Source organism: Brassica napus, chromosome A8 (genome assembly GCF_020379485.1).
Source record: "Brassica napus cultivar Da-Ae chromosome A8, Da-Ae, whole genome shotgun sequence".
NCBI classification, from domain to species: domain Eukaryota; kingdom Viridiplantae; phylum Streptophyta; class Magnoliopsida; order Brassicales; family Brassicaceae; genus Brassica; species Brassica napus.
The window spans coordinates 15361414-15374782 of NC_063441.1; the positions used below are offsets into that span (position 1 = coordinate 15361414).

At 31.9% G+C, this 13369-nt stretch overlaps 1 protein-coding gene across 1 annotated transcript; it reads left to right on the top strand.

Moving 5' to 3' along the window:
• The first annotated feature begins 9006 nt into the window (after nt 1-9006).
• On the top strand, nt 9007-11205 carry LOC106359836 (transcription factor TRY-like). Its single transcript, XM_048737728.1, has 3 exons — nt 9007-9161; nt 9727-9814; nt 10992-11205. Exons 1-3 carry the CDS (start codon nt 9122-9124, stop codon nt 11098-11100), a joined length of 237 nt encoding a protein of 78 aa, XP_048593685.1. The 5' UTR covers nt 9007-9121; the 3' UTR covers nt 11101-11205.
• The last annotated feature ends 2164 nt before the right edge of the window (nt 11206-13369 follow it).

The following is a 13369-nucleotide window of genomic DNA, read 5'->3' on the forward strand; positions in this document are numbered from 1 at the left end:
TAAAAAGAAATCTGCATTGATGGATGGATCATTAGCTAGGCCAAGTAATTCTCATGCTAGCTTCTGGATCTGGTCGCGATGCACATTCTATGGTCAAATTTTGGATACTGAACTCTATTTCAAAACAGATCTACAAAAGTATTCTGAGATTTAATGATGCATCAGAAATCTGAAATGATCTTTCTACTCGGTTTCATATCACAAACCTCCCATGCTCGTATCTGCTCTTTCAGCAAATTTGGTCTTTGCAACAAGGTTCTATGGATTTAGCCTCTTATTATAAAAACTTGAAGACTTTAAGGGATAAACTTGATGGGCTACTTGTCATAGATGTGATTGTTGCAAATCTATGGACAAGAAAGCTGAACAATCAAAGATCGTTAAGTTTTTGGCAGGCCTGAATGAGTCTTATGCTACCATCAAGAGCTAAATCATAATGAAGAAGGACGTTCCAAATTTGTCTGAAATATATAATCTTTTGGATCAAGACTTTATCCAAAGAAATCTTAGCTCGTTAGAAAATCCTTCAGAGTTTCAAGTTGTCTCCAATGTTCAGACTCATGCACTGATCAATGAGGCTCAGTCCAACTACAATCAGAGGCAACAAAAACCTATTTGTACTCACTATGGTTACACTGGCCACACCACAGAAACATGCTATAAGATTCATGGATATCCTACCGACGTCAAGCACAAGAACAAGTCTGAGAAGAACTTCACCACAACTAAGCCTTCCGGATACAATAAACATGTGGTTGCTCAGCTTACTCTCGGTGATACTGAAATTAATGGACAGGATATCTCAACAATGGCTAATAGTCTGACAAAAAATCATTCAAGGGGTGATTGTTTACTTCAACTCTAAGCTTCAACTTTTGAGTTCTTCAAATGTTGCTTCTTCTTCTTGAGCTACAATCACTGCACTACCTGGTATGGCCTATTCATCATCTACTCTGAGATTTATAGCTATCTTACAGGCTACTAGCAATGTGTTGGGATCCAATTCTTAGATTGTAGACAGTGGTGCCACGCACCATGTCACATGTGATAAAAATCGTTTTGAATCTTTACAACTACACTCAATGCTTCAGTCACATTACCAAATGGTCTTGGTGTGAAAATTGAAGGCGTTGGTTGTGCCAGATTTAGTGATCATTTGGTTCTCAACAACGTCCTTTATGTACCAGAATTTTGACTGGGTTTATTGAGTGTGAGTGAGGTAACCAAAGATTTAGGCTATCCGATTATGTTTGATGGATCTTCTTGTATGATACAAGATCATATCAAGAAACTGATGATTGGACATGGTGAAAATATAGCGAATCTATATGTCTTGGATACTATCTCTCTTCCTGCATTATTAAAATAAAGAACCTTTATTGTTATGTTCCAATGTAATTGTTGATTCTGCTCTTTGGCACACTAGACTTGGACATCGTATATATTAAGACTGATTTCTTAACTGATGTACTTGGTTTTCAAGTGAAGAATAGAAATCATCATTGTTCTATTTGCTATCTTGCCAAACAAAAGCATCTTTCTTATATTTCTCATAACAATGTATGTGACGCTGATTTTGATATGCTTCATATAGATGTGTGGGGGCCTTTCTCAGTGCCACACCTGAGGGGTACAAGTATTTCCTTACGATTGTTGATGATCACACGTGAGTCACCTGTCTTTATCTACTCAGAAGTAAGGATGAAGTCTTAACTGTCTTTCCTGAGTTCTTACGGATAATTGAAACACAATATAAAGTTGTGGTGAAAGGTGTTCGATCAGATAATTTTCCAGAACTTCAGTTTACAGAGCTTTTTAAGAGAAAAAGAATCATATCGTATCACTCATTTTGCAGAGGCACCTGAGCATAATTCAGTTATAGAGAGGAACCATCAGCATATTCGTAATGTAGCAAGAACGCTTATGTTTCAATCTCAAGTTCCACTGGAATATATGGGAGACTGTATTTTGACTGCAGTTTTTCTGATCAATCACTTGCCTACTCCCCGGTTAAACAACAAGACTCCATTTGAAATTCTAACATCAAAACAAGTTGATTACTCTGATGTACGTGTGTTTGGATGCTTGACCTAAGAATATACACAAATTTCAACCAAGGTCTAGAGCATGCACTTTTCTTGGGTATCCTTATGCTACAAAGGGTATAAACTCTTGGATCTTAATACAAATAAGATCCATATCTCCAGAAATGTCACGTTTCATGAAGATATTTTTTCATTTACGGAGGACAAGCCACTGTATTCTGATAAGTTATTTTCTTCTGATTGGATGAATATGATACCAAATACTCCTCATCTGCAGAGTTATCCCTCTCCAATGCCTTCGGAAGAGCCTAATGCATCTACATCATCGAGTGCAATGCCATCAGATACCTCTAAAATGGTATCTAAACCTCCTGAATATCTTAGTGATTATCTTTGTAATCTCACTGACACAGATATTCCTTATCCTTTGGCGGCTCATGACTCCTATTCAAGGCTTTCTGAAGTGTATGAAGGATATATTTGTGCTTTGTCTCAGTATATAGAACATATTTCTTTCACTCAAGCCTAGAATTTTTATGAATGACTTAAGGTGATGATGAAGAACTTATAGCTCTTGAAAGTACTGAGACGTGGTCCTTGTGCTCTTTGCCTCCTAGTAAACATGCTATAGAATGAAAATGGGTATACAAAGTGAAGCTGAACACAGATGATACTTTGGAGCGTTACAAGTTACATTTAGTAGCGAAACAACAAGAGGGAGTTGATTTTGTTGATACTTTCTCTCATGTTGCTAAAATGACCACAATGAAGACCATGATAGCTGTGTCAACTGCAAAGAATTGGAGTCTCACGCAGCTTGACATCTCAAACGCTTTTCTCAATGGTGATCTTCAAGAGGAGATTTACATGACACTTCCACCGGGTTATACACCAAAAGAGGGAGAGACATTGCCTCCAAATGCAGTCTGCAAACTAAAGAAATCTCTTTATGGTTTCAAACAGGCTTCAAGGCAATGGTTTCTCAAGTACAATTCAACACTTCTCTCAATGGGGTTCAGTAAATATCACAATGATCACACTCTGTTCATTAAGAACGTTGATGGGAAATACATTGCAGTCCTTGTTTATTTAGACGATATCATCATTGCAAGTAATGATGATAAGGAGGTTGACCAGCTTAAGGATGATATGTTCAAACTGCGAGACCTTGGTCCTCTTAAATACTTTATTGGGCTGGAGATTGCGCTTTCTCAGAAAAGGATTACTATCTGTCAACGCAAATATGTTCTTGAGCTACTGAAAGAGACAGGAAAAATGGCTTGTAAACCATCTTCTATTCAAATGGATCCAAGCATTACGCTCTTTTATGATCCAAAATTCCCTCTTATTGACGATCCGGCTATTTATAGAAGATTGGTTGGACGTTTAATGTATCTCATGATCACACGGCTAGACATTACGTATAGTGTCAACAAGCTCTGTCAGTTTGCGGCTAATCCTCAGAGTGTTCATCTTCAGGCTGCGTACAAGGTTTTATACTACCTGAAGGGAACAATTGGTCTTGGATTATTCTATTCTACTACTTCTGACATGGTTCTTTAGAGCTACACGGATGCAGATTTGAACTCTTGCCTTGATACAAGACGTTCTACTTCTGAATTTTGTATGTTTCTTGGCTCCTTCCTCATTGTGTGGAAGTCAAAGAAACATGATGTTGTATCTCATTCTTCAGCCGAAGAGTACAGAGCAATGTCCGCTCTTGTCAAAGAAGTCATTTGGATTGTGAATCTTCTTGGTGAGCTTCAGGCACCTCAGTCAAAGGCTGTAGCCTTCTTCTGTGATTCCACGGCTGCTATTCACATTGTTAACAATCCGGTTTTTTATGAAAGAACCAAACATGTCGAATCAGATTGTCATCAAGTTCGTGATCACATAGTTAGTGGTTTGATCAAGACTCTTCATATTGGAACGAGTACTCAAATCGCCGATGTGCTTACAAAACCTCTTTACCCTACTCAATTTACTTCTCTCATAAGCAAGATGTCGCTACATTTAATTTACGCGTCATCTTGAGAGGGAATATTAATGTGTAGAGTTGGTTTACGTTGGTTATTGTAAATTATCTCCGGTACATGTATAAACCGAGACTATATATGTAACTCGATTGTAACGTAATCTGATAACATAAAAAAATCTTCCCTTTTCATTTTTCTCTCTGAGCTCAGATCGTATTCACTATTAGCTCATCTGCAACAACGTAAAAATTTTAAAATATTCAAAAAAAAAAATCTACGAGGTTGTAGACCGAGACTTGTATGTCTCCTCAGAGCGTATAGTGATAATATACTTTAGTGATAAAAATCTTGAATTCCCTACTTTAGATTTTTTTTTGGTCAGTAAATCTATTGTTGAGGCTTGGTAAAAGTTTTGTGATTTTTTAACTTGATTCCAAAAATTTGATTAGGTAAAGCCGTGGATTTCCATTTTGTACCAATATGAAATAAAACCAGGATAGGTGATTATATATGTTGTTTGATTTAACATATGTTTTTAGACCATCTATAAATATTTTGCTGTTTTTTTTCTTAAAATAGAATTACTCTATAATACAGATGAAATTTATTATAATGTTTTTAAAAATAGAAATATCTAAAAATAGAGTAAAAATAGAAGAATGTTATTTCTTCCTCTATAAAAAAAAAAGAAAAATAGTAATATCTATTTCAGAGGAAGAAATAGAGATGAATTGATATAATTTTATCTCTAGACAGTATTATAGAGACATATATATAAATGGGTTGGAAATATTCTTAGACAAATAATATCTTATACATAAAAAATATTCGACTATGCTATGAGAATAAGTTTTATAATAAATTTATATGACGTTAACATTTGTTTTCAACATGAACAATCATACTAACCAGAAGAAATAAAATCAGACATGAACTTGAAAGATCCCAACTTTCTGTTAAATTCAAAGGTATATTGAATATAAGAAGTTAAACTTGAACTTGAAAACTCCAACATCTCGTTAAAATTAAAAGGTATATTAAATATAAAGAGATAAAATCAAAGGTATACTAACCGTAATAAATAAAATCAGATGTTAATTTGAGAAACTCAAACATCCTGTTAAAATTCAAAGGTATATTGAATATAAAGAGATTACAGACTTTTACATACACTTTAGATATGGAAATTTTCATCAAAATAATCTTTATTATAAAAATAGCACAAGAATAATGAAAATAACTTTCATTAAAGAGTGACAGATCAAATTATTCTTAAGTGATAATATATTAAATAGAAAGAAATAGTTTTTTTAAATATTAATTACTCTAAATCCTAAATCCTAGACTATAAATTCTAACCCTCATGCACCCCACAAAAAAAATCTAAACTCTAATCACTAATCATTTAATTTTATAGATATATGTATCTTTATACTATTTAATGAATGTTGTTTTGATTATTTTTTATTTTTTGTATTTATGGAACAAAAACATGTTTTAATGTATATTCGTTATTGATGTAGTTATATGAAACGCATCTACGCTCGGGTCTGTCGAAATTGATATGTGCATGTACGTAGACCATGCATCAACCCTTAGCAGCACGTTTTTTGTATTGAACATATAAAAATTGTATTTTCTAAAAAAAATATTGATACCGTTCATTCGTAGACCAAACGCTGTAACACTATAAATATAAAAATGCAACAACAGTACGACGGTACAATCACATCAGTCTACGCCCCTATAAATATGAGTATGAATAATGACCGGAGAATGATGGAGAATGATGCATTTCCTCCTTTTTTTTTTTGTAGAGTATTAAAGAACAAAATTATTTATTGTTAAATTTGAAAAAGAACAACCATTGCTTTTTATTACTGCTATTTTTTTCCCGTATATTCTTTTTCTGTTTGTTCCTCTTGTTTCCCGAATGATCACCGGTCAGATATTTAGTGTGTAATGTCTCTATCTCCTCTCTCTTTCTGTCTCTCTCTTGTGCAGATGTTGGCAGAACCCAATAGAAACAGATGCTACTCCTTTATTTACCGCACGTAGTTTAATTTTAGCCAGAGTTCATTTTATTTTGTCCTCTTAAGTTACTTTACTCTCTCATTTTATCATATTGATTTACTTACTTCCCGTTGAAACGCTTTGAGACTTGGACTGTAACTGAAGTATAAGTATATATTTACATAGTTCAAGGCAGTGAATTTGTAGTGTAGAAGCAAGCCAGTGAGGAAGGTGGTGGGGGTCTTCGTGCCAGCTTACGGATGGGTGTGTGTACCTATTTTGAAGAAGTTGTTGACTTAAATTGGGCCCCACTATTAAAAGCCACGACGTAGTGTCTATTTTCTCTGTGTTTTACACTTTGTTTTTCTCCATAGATTTGAGTTCTTTTTTTCAACTGAACTTCGGTATTTAATGTCTTTGGAACAACATAAGCTAAACTAAACAATTATAGTTAGATTTAGCATAGAATTACGTGATTACCAATAATGTATCTTTATTTTTCATAGAAACCGTGTTAGAACAAATTATGTCACAGCCAATGATAAATTAATATATCCGTAGAAAGACTATCAATATGTTTGGATTCTATAAGATATTTGGAAAGAGCACAATGATATGGTTTTTAATAGCATTACAGAGATTCTAGAAACATTTTACATTTAGTGGAGACAGAAACGATTATATGGAATAAGGCAGAAATATCAATGGTCCAGAATGGAATTACTCAAACATTATTCTTATTATTCATGGAGTAGATAACACAAAGCATGTCATGTGAAGTACGAAGATATATATGTTTTACCGATGGATTTTGGAAGGATATATAAGAATTTATTTTCAAGACACAGTGGGTATAATACATTATAAGGTTTTGAACTGATAGGGGCAAGAAATACAAAAAGGTATATCACCCTTACACACAGAATTTGAAACTTTCGTATGGGCAATTGTATAAAAAATATCCGACAAGTTCATGTGATTTTTGCGACAGCTTATTTTTATTTAGTGAAGATGGTTTCGTAACTATAAAAATGAACCGTTTTCACCTTATTTTAAAAAAATTCAGAAAGTGAAGAAAAGCTTCAGAATTTTTTACTTTTGGGATCAAACACTTATCCCAGATTCAAAACACTAAACATACAATTTTGTACGTGGTGTTCATAGTTAACCATCCTATTTTGTCTATATAAACATATAGTTCTCTTTTTGATTAGTAAAATCTTAATCGAGTCTAAAATTTCACTACTGAAAACCCATCTTCGTTACATTATCTCTTCTTGCGTTTGTAAACAAGTGATTCTTTATGAAAAAAAAAAACTTAAAACAAACTTACATGAGATGAGACTGTATTTTCATGCTGCCATAATATTATCATTTTCTACGGTCATGAATAATGCTACATATTGGTATTCACCTTAAAGCAACGTCATTGCTTAAGAAACTCTTGTAAAGTTATCTAAATTTTTTGTTGACAAAAAAGAGTTATCTAAATTTTTATATTGTTATTTTAATGTTATTTTATTAAGTAACTATTTTTATTTTAAACAATATGAATAATCAAGAAATAACACATGAAAAATGATATCTAGTAGAGTTCTGAAAAGTTATTTTTGAGAAATTATGTTCTGTTTTCATTTTATTTCTTTTTCAATTTCTTTTTTATTGAGAAATCCACTTCTATCCTAAAGAAAACAAATCTACTTTTTTTTTGTGCCGTCATATCATCATTAATGCATTGGATTCCACGAGAACAAAGTCATCCTAGTTTTTTTCTTACGCTCCTAGTTTTTTACTCTCTTAATTCCCAAAAGTAGGATTTTCTATATTTATTTTTTTTGTTCCAAAATGATAGATTTTTAAAAAAGATTAAGGTATTTTTAGTAGTTAATGTTGAAAAATTGTATACTTTTAAGAAATATTAATTGAAAATATTTGAATTGGTTAAATATTATTGGTTGATATTTATTGAAAAATGTATAATGAAATAAATAACAAATTTAACTGTAAACATTTATTAGATTCTTAATATGCATGAATACTCTAGAAAATATTTATTTCGGGAGATTACTTGACTATTAACTTAATTTTTAGTACCATTCAAAAAGTTCATGAGTGTTAACAATATAGAAGTGCCAACTTGTGTTTGGTGTTAAAAAAAACTGTTAATTTGGTTTGTTTATTCGTGCCACTCAATTTCAAAATTTATGCTGCACACTATTTGATTAACTTCAACCTGACTGAGCACAAAAGGGTGCCTATAACCCCTTAGGGCAGGAGGCACTGCTATGAATGTATAACATCGATCGTTCAACCCACGAGCCATACCGCCAATTTTGTTAAACCATATCGTCATAACCACAACAACGACTCCAATTGTATAAGTAGCTTTAATTTTCCAAAAGACAAGAGACGTCCAAACACCACTAGTTTCCTGGGACCTGAGTCCCCCAAATGGTCTTCTGACAACTATTTGATACAAAAGAAAACAGCAAATAAATTCAAGAAATATCATGGTTCTTCCAAATTTATTTAAAATATTGGCTATATAAAGCCAAAGAATTTACCTTTTCAGATTTTAACAATATTTTTGTTTTTTATGAACATTAAATAATATTTCATCTTAGCTTCCAATGGTAACCAGCTTCCCGTTCCGCACCGCAGTTAACAGTAAAAAAAATTTCTATATATACCTTATATCTATACATTTTTATAACTGTTAGAACCGCACCGCACTTAAACCGCTTGTCCCGCACCGCTCAACCTGCAGTTACCATTCTCGGAGCCTTAGTATTCACTGAAAACGAAATGACTCTCTCTCTCTCTCTCTCTCTCTCTCTCTCTCTCTCTCTCTCTCTCTCTCTCTCTCTCTCTCTCTCTCTCTCTCTCTCTCTCTCTCTCTCTCTCTCTCTCTCTCTCTCTCTCTCTCTCTCTCTCTCTCTCTCTCTCTCTCTACAAACATAATAAAAGAGCGCATTGCTATCTTTCTCTCTGTCTCTGCTCTCTCTTTTATAATTTCGCATACATCTTTTTCAGTTTTTGTAAACTCGTTACTTCAGTTTCTCACATTTTCTATTTTCACCTGCATTTATGGATTCAGTGTACCGACTCCAGCGTCACAACTCTGATGGTTCATCTTTTATCAATCGCCATTATATAGATATTCCATTTGTGTTTCCTTTAATTAGCTTATATATGCATGATCTTTAATTGTACCCGTCTTTGAGATATTAATCGTGTTTAGTTGGAGTGTATTTGATAAATATAGTTAACCCTAGTTGTATTTATCCCTTAGCATTTACCAGATTTTGCAGCCTTAATTATCACATATACTTCCTCTTTTTATAAAGAGAATCATTTTTAAGTGTTAGTTTTGTTTCACAAAAAATGTTATTTCACATTTCAATGCAATTTTGGAAACAATATTCTAATTTTAACCTCTTCACTTTAATGATTAATTAAAGTGAGTACTTTTGTTAACATATTAATGAAAGATAAATTTTTCTAATAATTTTTTAAATTTGTTTGAAAAGTGCCAAAATAAGACGTTTTATAAAATAGAAAAATATGTATTTACGACCAGCGAAGAAACGTCCAGAACTCAAGTAGATAGTCACAAAAATGCAAATGGGATTATTACGTTTACGTAGTATAAGAGAATAATAAAAGTGAAGAAGTGTGTTTGATGAATGCAGAAGTCTGTAGTGTGGAGTGGAAGTTCATCAATATGAGCGAACAAGAGGAAGATCTAATCTTACGAATGTACAGACTCGTCGGCGATAGGTATATTCTATCTTCTTTTCTTTCTCTTCCAAGATCATTTGTAGGGACATTACCACAAAAAATGTGACATACGCCAGTACGTTCCATCTCTTAGTTAATTGAGTGTCATCTCAATAATATGTAGACACTATAGGTCACTTTCCCTTAAATGACAAAATTAGTTACATATACCAATTAGACTCCTTATAATTCCAAATTAGTGAATTACCCTAAATTTTGGAATATGTAAATGAATGAACATTATAGATAGGGCAAATCTCCCAATAGAACTTGAAAAGAGTTTTTTTTTGACAAAAAGAACATATAAAGAGGAAAATGATTAAAATAAATTTTATCAAAGAGTTAAAAGATCCTTATACCATTACTCTATATATATTATTTTTTGGAAAATCCTTTTTCAATTCAAAACTCTTTTTTTTTCGAAATTTCTAGTTGAAATCCAAAAATTCTTTCTGAAAATTAATTTTAAATTATTATTTTAATTTTTAAATATTAATTAATATTTTAAACCCTAAACCGTACTCCCCTCCAGTCCCACCCTTCATATATAGACTTTAAGTGTATATTAGTCAACAATATAAATATAAGCGTTTTTTACTTTTTAATGAAATCTATTTTAATTATTTTAACTTTTGTGTGCTATATTTCAAGTAAAAAAAATTAAAATTATCGTAAGGTATTTCTCTTATAGATTTTATATATATAGTTGATATAATAAGGTTCAATAAGGATGTTGTAAAATGTGTACACCATCAATGAGACATGAGATTTTACTCCTTTCGTTTTAAATTAAAAATGTCATTTTATAAAATTATTATTTTATCTCTTATTGTAATCAAATTAATAAACATAATAAATACTATTTGATTAATATTTACTCTTTATGTTTAAATTAAATTTCGTTCTAAAATATATTCTTTTTGTAACAATCATTCTGAAATATACAATTTGTTGCTAATTTATTTCTTTTATTTCCAAATAAATTAATAGAATAATAATATTTATTCAATTTTAATAATCAAATAAGAATCTAATAAAACATTTAACTATTTTTAATCTATGTGAAAAAATTAAACAACATATAAGCTGAAATGGATAGAGCTATATTTATTAATCCTACATGTGGTTATTTTTACATGTATGATGGATAAGAAGTTTTTTTTTCTTTTAATAATAGGTGGGAAATAATAGCAGGAAGAGTACCGGGAAGAAAGGCAGTGGAGATAGAGAGATATTGGATCATGAGAAAGAACAAACACATCTTCCTTCCATCTTCCAAATCTTAGCCTTCTTCTTGTTATGCCTTCACGTTTACTTTTATTAATTGCTCTGTTTTTTATTGCTTTTTTTTCTGAAACTTCAATTACATCTGAAGACTTTTCTCTGAACAATTTTTTTTGGCTCAACCTTAGAGTAAACAAGGGTTTGGTGGAGGATTGAGCCTTATTTTATTGAGGTAAAGAAGCTATAACCTAAAGCCGTATCCACATTCATGTGTTGGTGATTAGTTTCTCTGTTGGGTCATGATGACTGATGAGGCATATTGGCGATGCAGAGCGTACTTGACCACTTCGTAGAAGGAAACCACTATCCCAACCGCTGGTCCTGCACGTGCCACTCTTGACCCATTCCCGTTAACAGTCCTCTCATCTCTCCATCCCTGTGTGTTGGTATACACTGTTATGTCTTTGTTTCAGACCTTTTACTAAGCAAATAATAATGGCATCTTTCAAAATATACACATACATACCTCCAAACCTCTATGAGTGTCTGTAGTGTCGTCATACGCGAATAAGTTTGGTTAATTGTGGTATATATAATATATATATTGCAAGTTAATTAGATCATAACTTTTTCAAAAGAGACAACATACGCGAAGAGTTGTTGAGAGAGTTGAAGTAGCAGAGACCTTGTTGGGGGCTTGCAAGAGTTGACTAGTAGTACGCAATGGTTCTTCTTCCAACTATAAAATCAATCTCCATTTCTAAGTGGCCACATAAAAAGGTTTGATATTCTAGAAATTAGTTTTAGTTTAATTTACAAATGTGTAGAGTTGTATCTTTTTGTGTGTCTTTAGTCAAAAACATACTACACATTTCTTTTTTTTTGAACTTTCTTTTTCATATTTAACAATAACAAATGTCATTTATCTAAATAAAATCAAATTCAGGAACGTGTTCACACTGGTAATGTATAATAATTCTATATTTTCATTGTATCCTCAGTGGTTTGCAGCACTGTATGTAGTTATAAAAAATCAAATTCAGAACATCAAAGAGTAATCAACATAATATGTTACTGACTGCGATGTGTTCGTATTTTTTTTCCTAAGCGTTTAATTACGTTCCAATTTAACTATGCATATATCAAACAAGGTAGTGGAAGTTGGCTATTTCTTTATCAATGTTTGCCGGTTGGTATTGATAAATAAATTTTATAAAGCACAAATAAGAAAAGTAGAAGAAACCTTTTAGGTTGACAAAAAAAAAGAAGAAACCTTTTAGAAAAATACAAAATGGGTCAAGATCGTAGAATAGTCGATAAAGTGACATCCTCAAAGAATTTTCAAGTGCACAAAATACAGACTTTATTTTTCGAGAAACGAAGACTTTTAATTCATCACTACAAAGAAAAAGAATGACGTTCAATATTCATATTATTTTTTGATGAAAAATATTCATATTTGACAATGTGAGAATCTCCAACCATACTCTATTTTTCACTCTAAAATAGAGTTTAGAGTAAAGAATGTTCCAATAGTACTCTATTTATCACTATATAATAGAGTAAAAAATAGGTTTACTCCAAATATAGAGTAATTTATTTATTTTTTGTTCATCACTCTATTTTCTACTCTAAAATAGAGTACCATTGGAGCAAACTCAAACTCTATTGTAGAGTTACTCTATTTTAGAGTAAAAAATAGAGTGAACCACCGGAGATGGTCTAACTAGAAGGTCGTTAAATATTTTATAGTTTTTGTATAGGATTTCATCGAACCAGTCTTCTTTTTCTTTTGTTAACAAGTCTTCAGTTCTCCTGTTTTTTTCCTTTGTTCCCATTGACTGTCTTTACGGTGTTGATGAAATTTTAAAAACCTTTTTGCATTTCTAACAATATGTGATTTAAAAAAATCTAAAATAAAATAATACCAAAATTTTACATTCAATCAGAGCTGACAGGATATTCGACACTTAAAATTTTATTATTTATGATTTGATTCATTTTTTACAAACACTGATTTTTTATATTTATTTTGCTCCAATAGTTTACAGATATAAATAATTTTACTGAATTAAAACAAATAGCGAATCAAATAAAATTTAGTGAATAACATGCCCAGCCCAATATATAGACCATACATGTATGTTTCCTCAGACCTTGGATCGGAATATAGCTATAAAAAATATTAACTTTAGATCTCATTTTGGTTTAACTAAGGGTCCAACTGGTTTAAACGCAGCGGTTGCGGATGCATGTGTTTGCGGATGCGGGTGGCTACGGTTTCAAGCGTTATTAAGCGTTTTATATGACTGGTGCAACGTTTAAAAACTG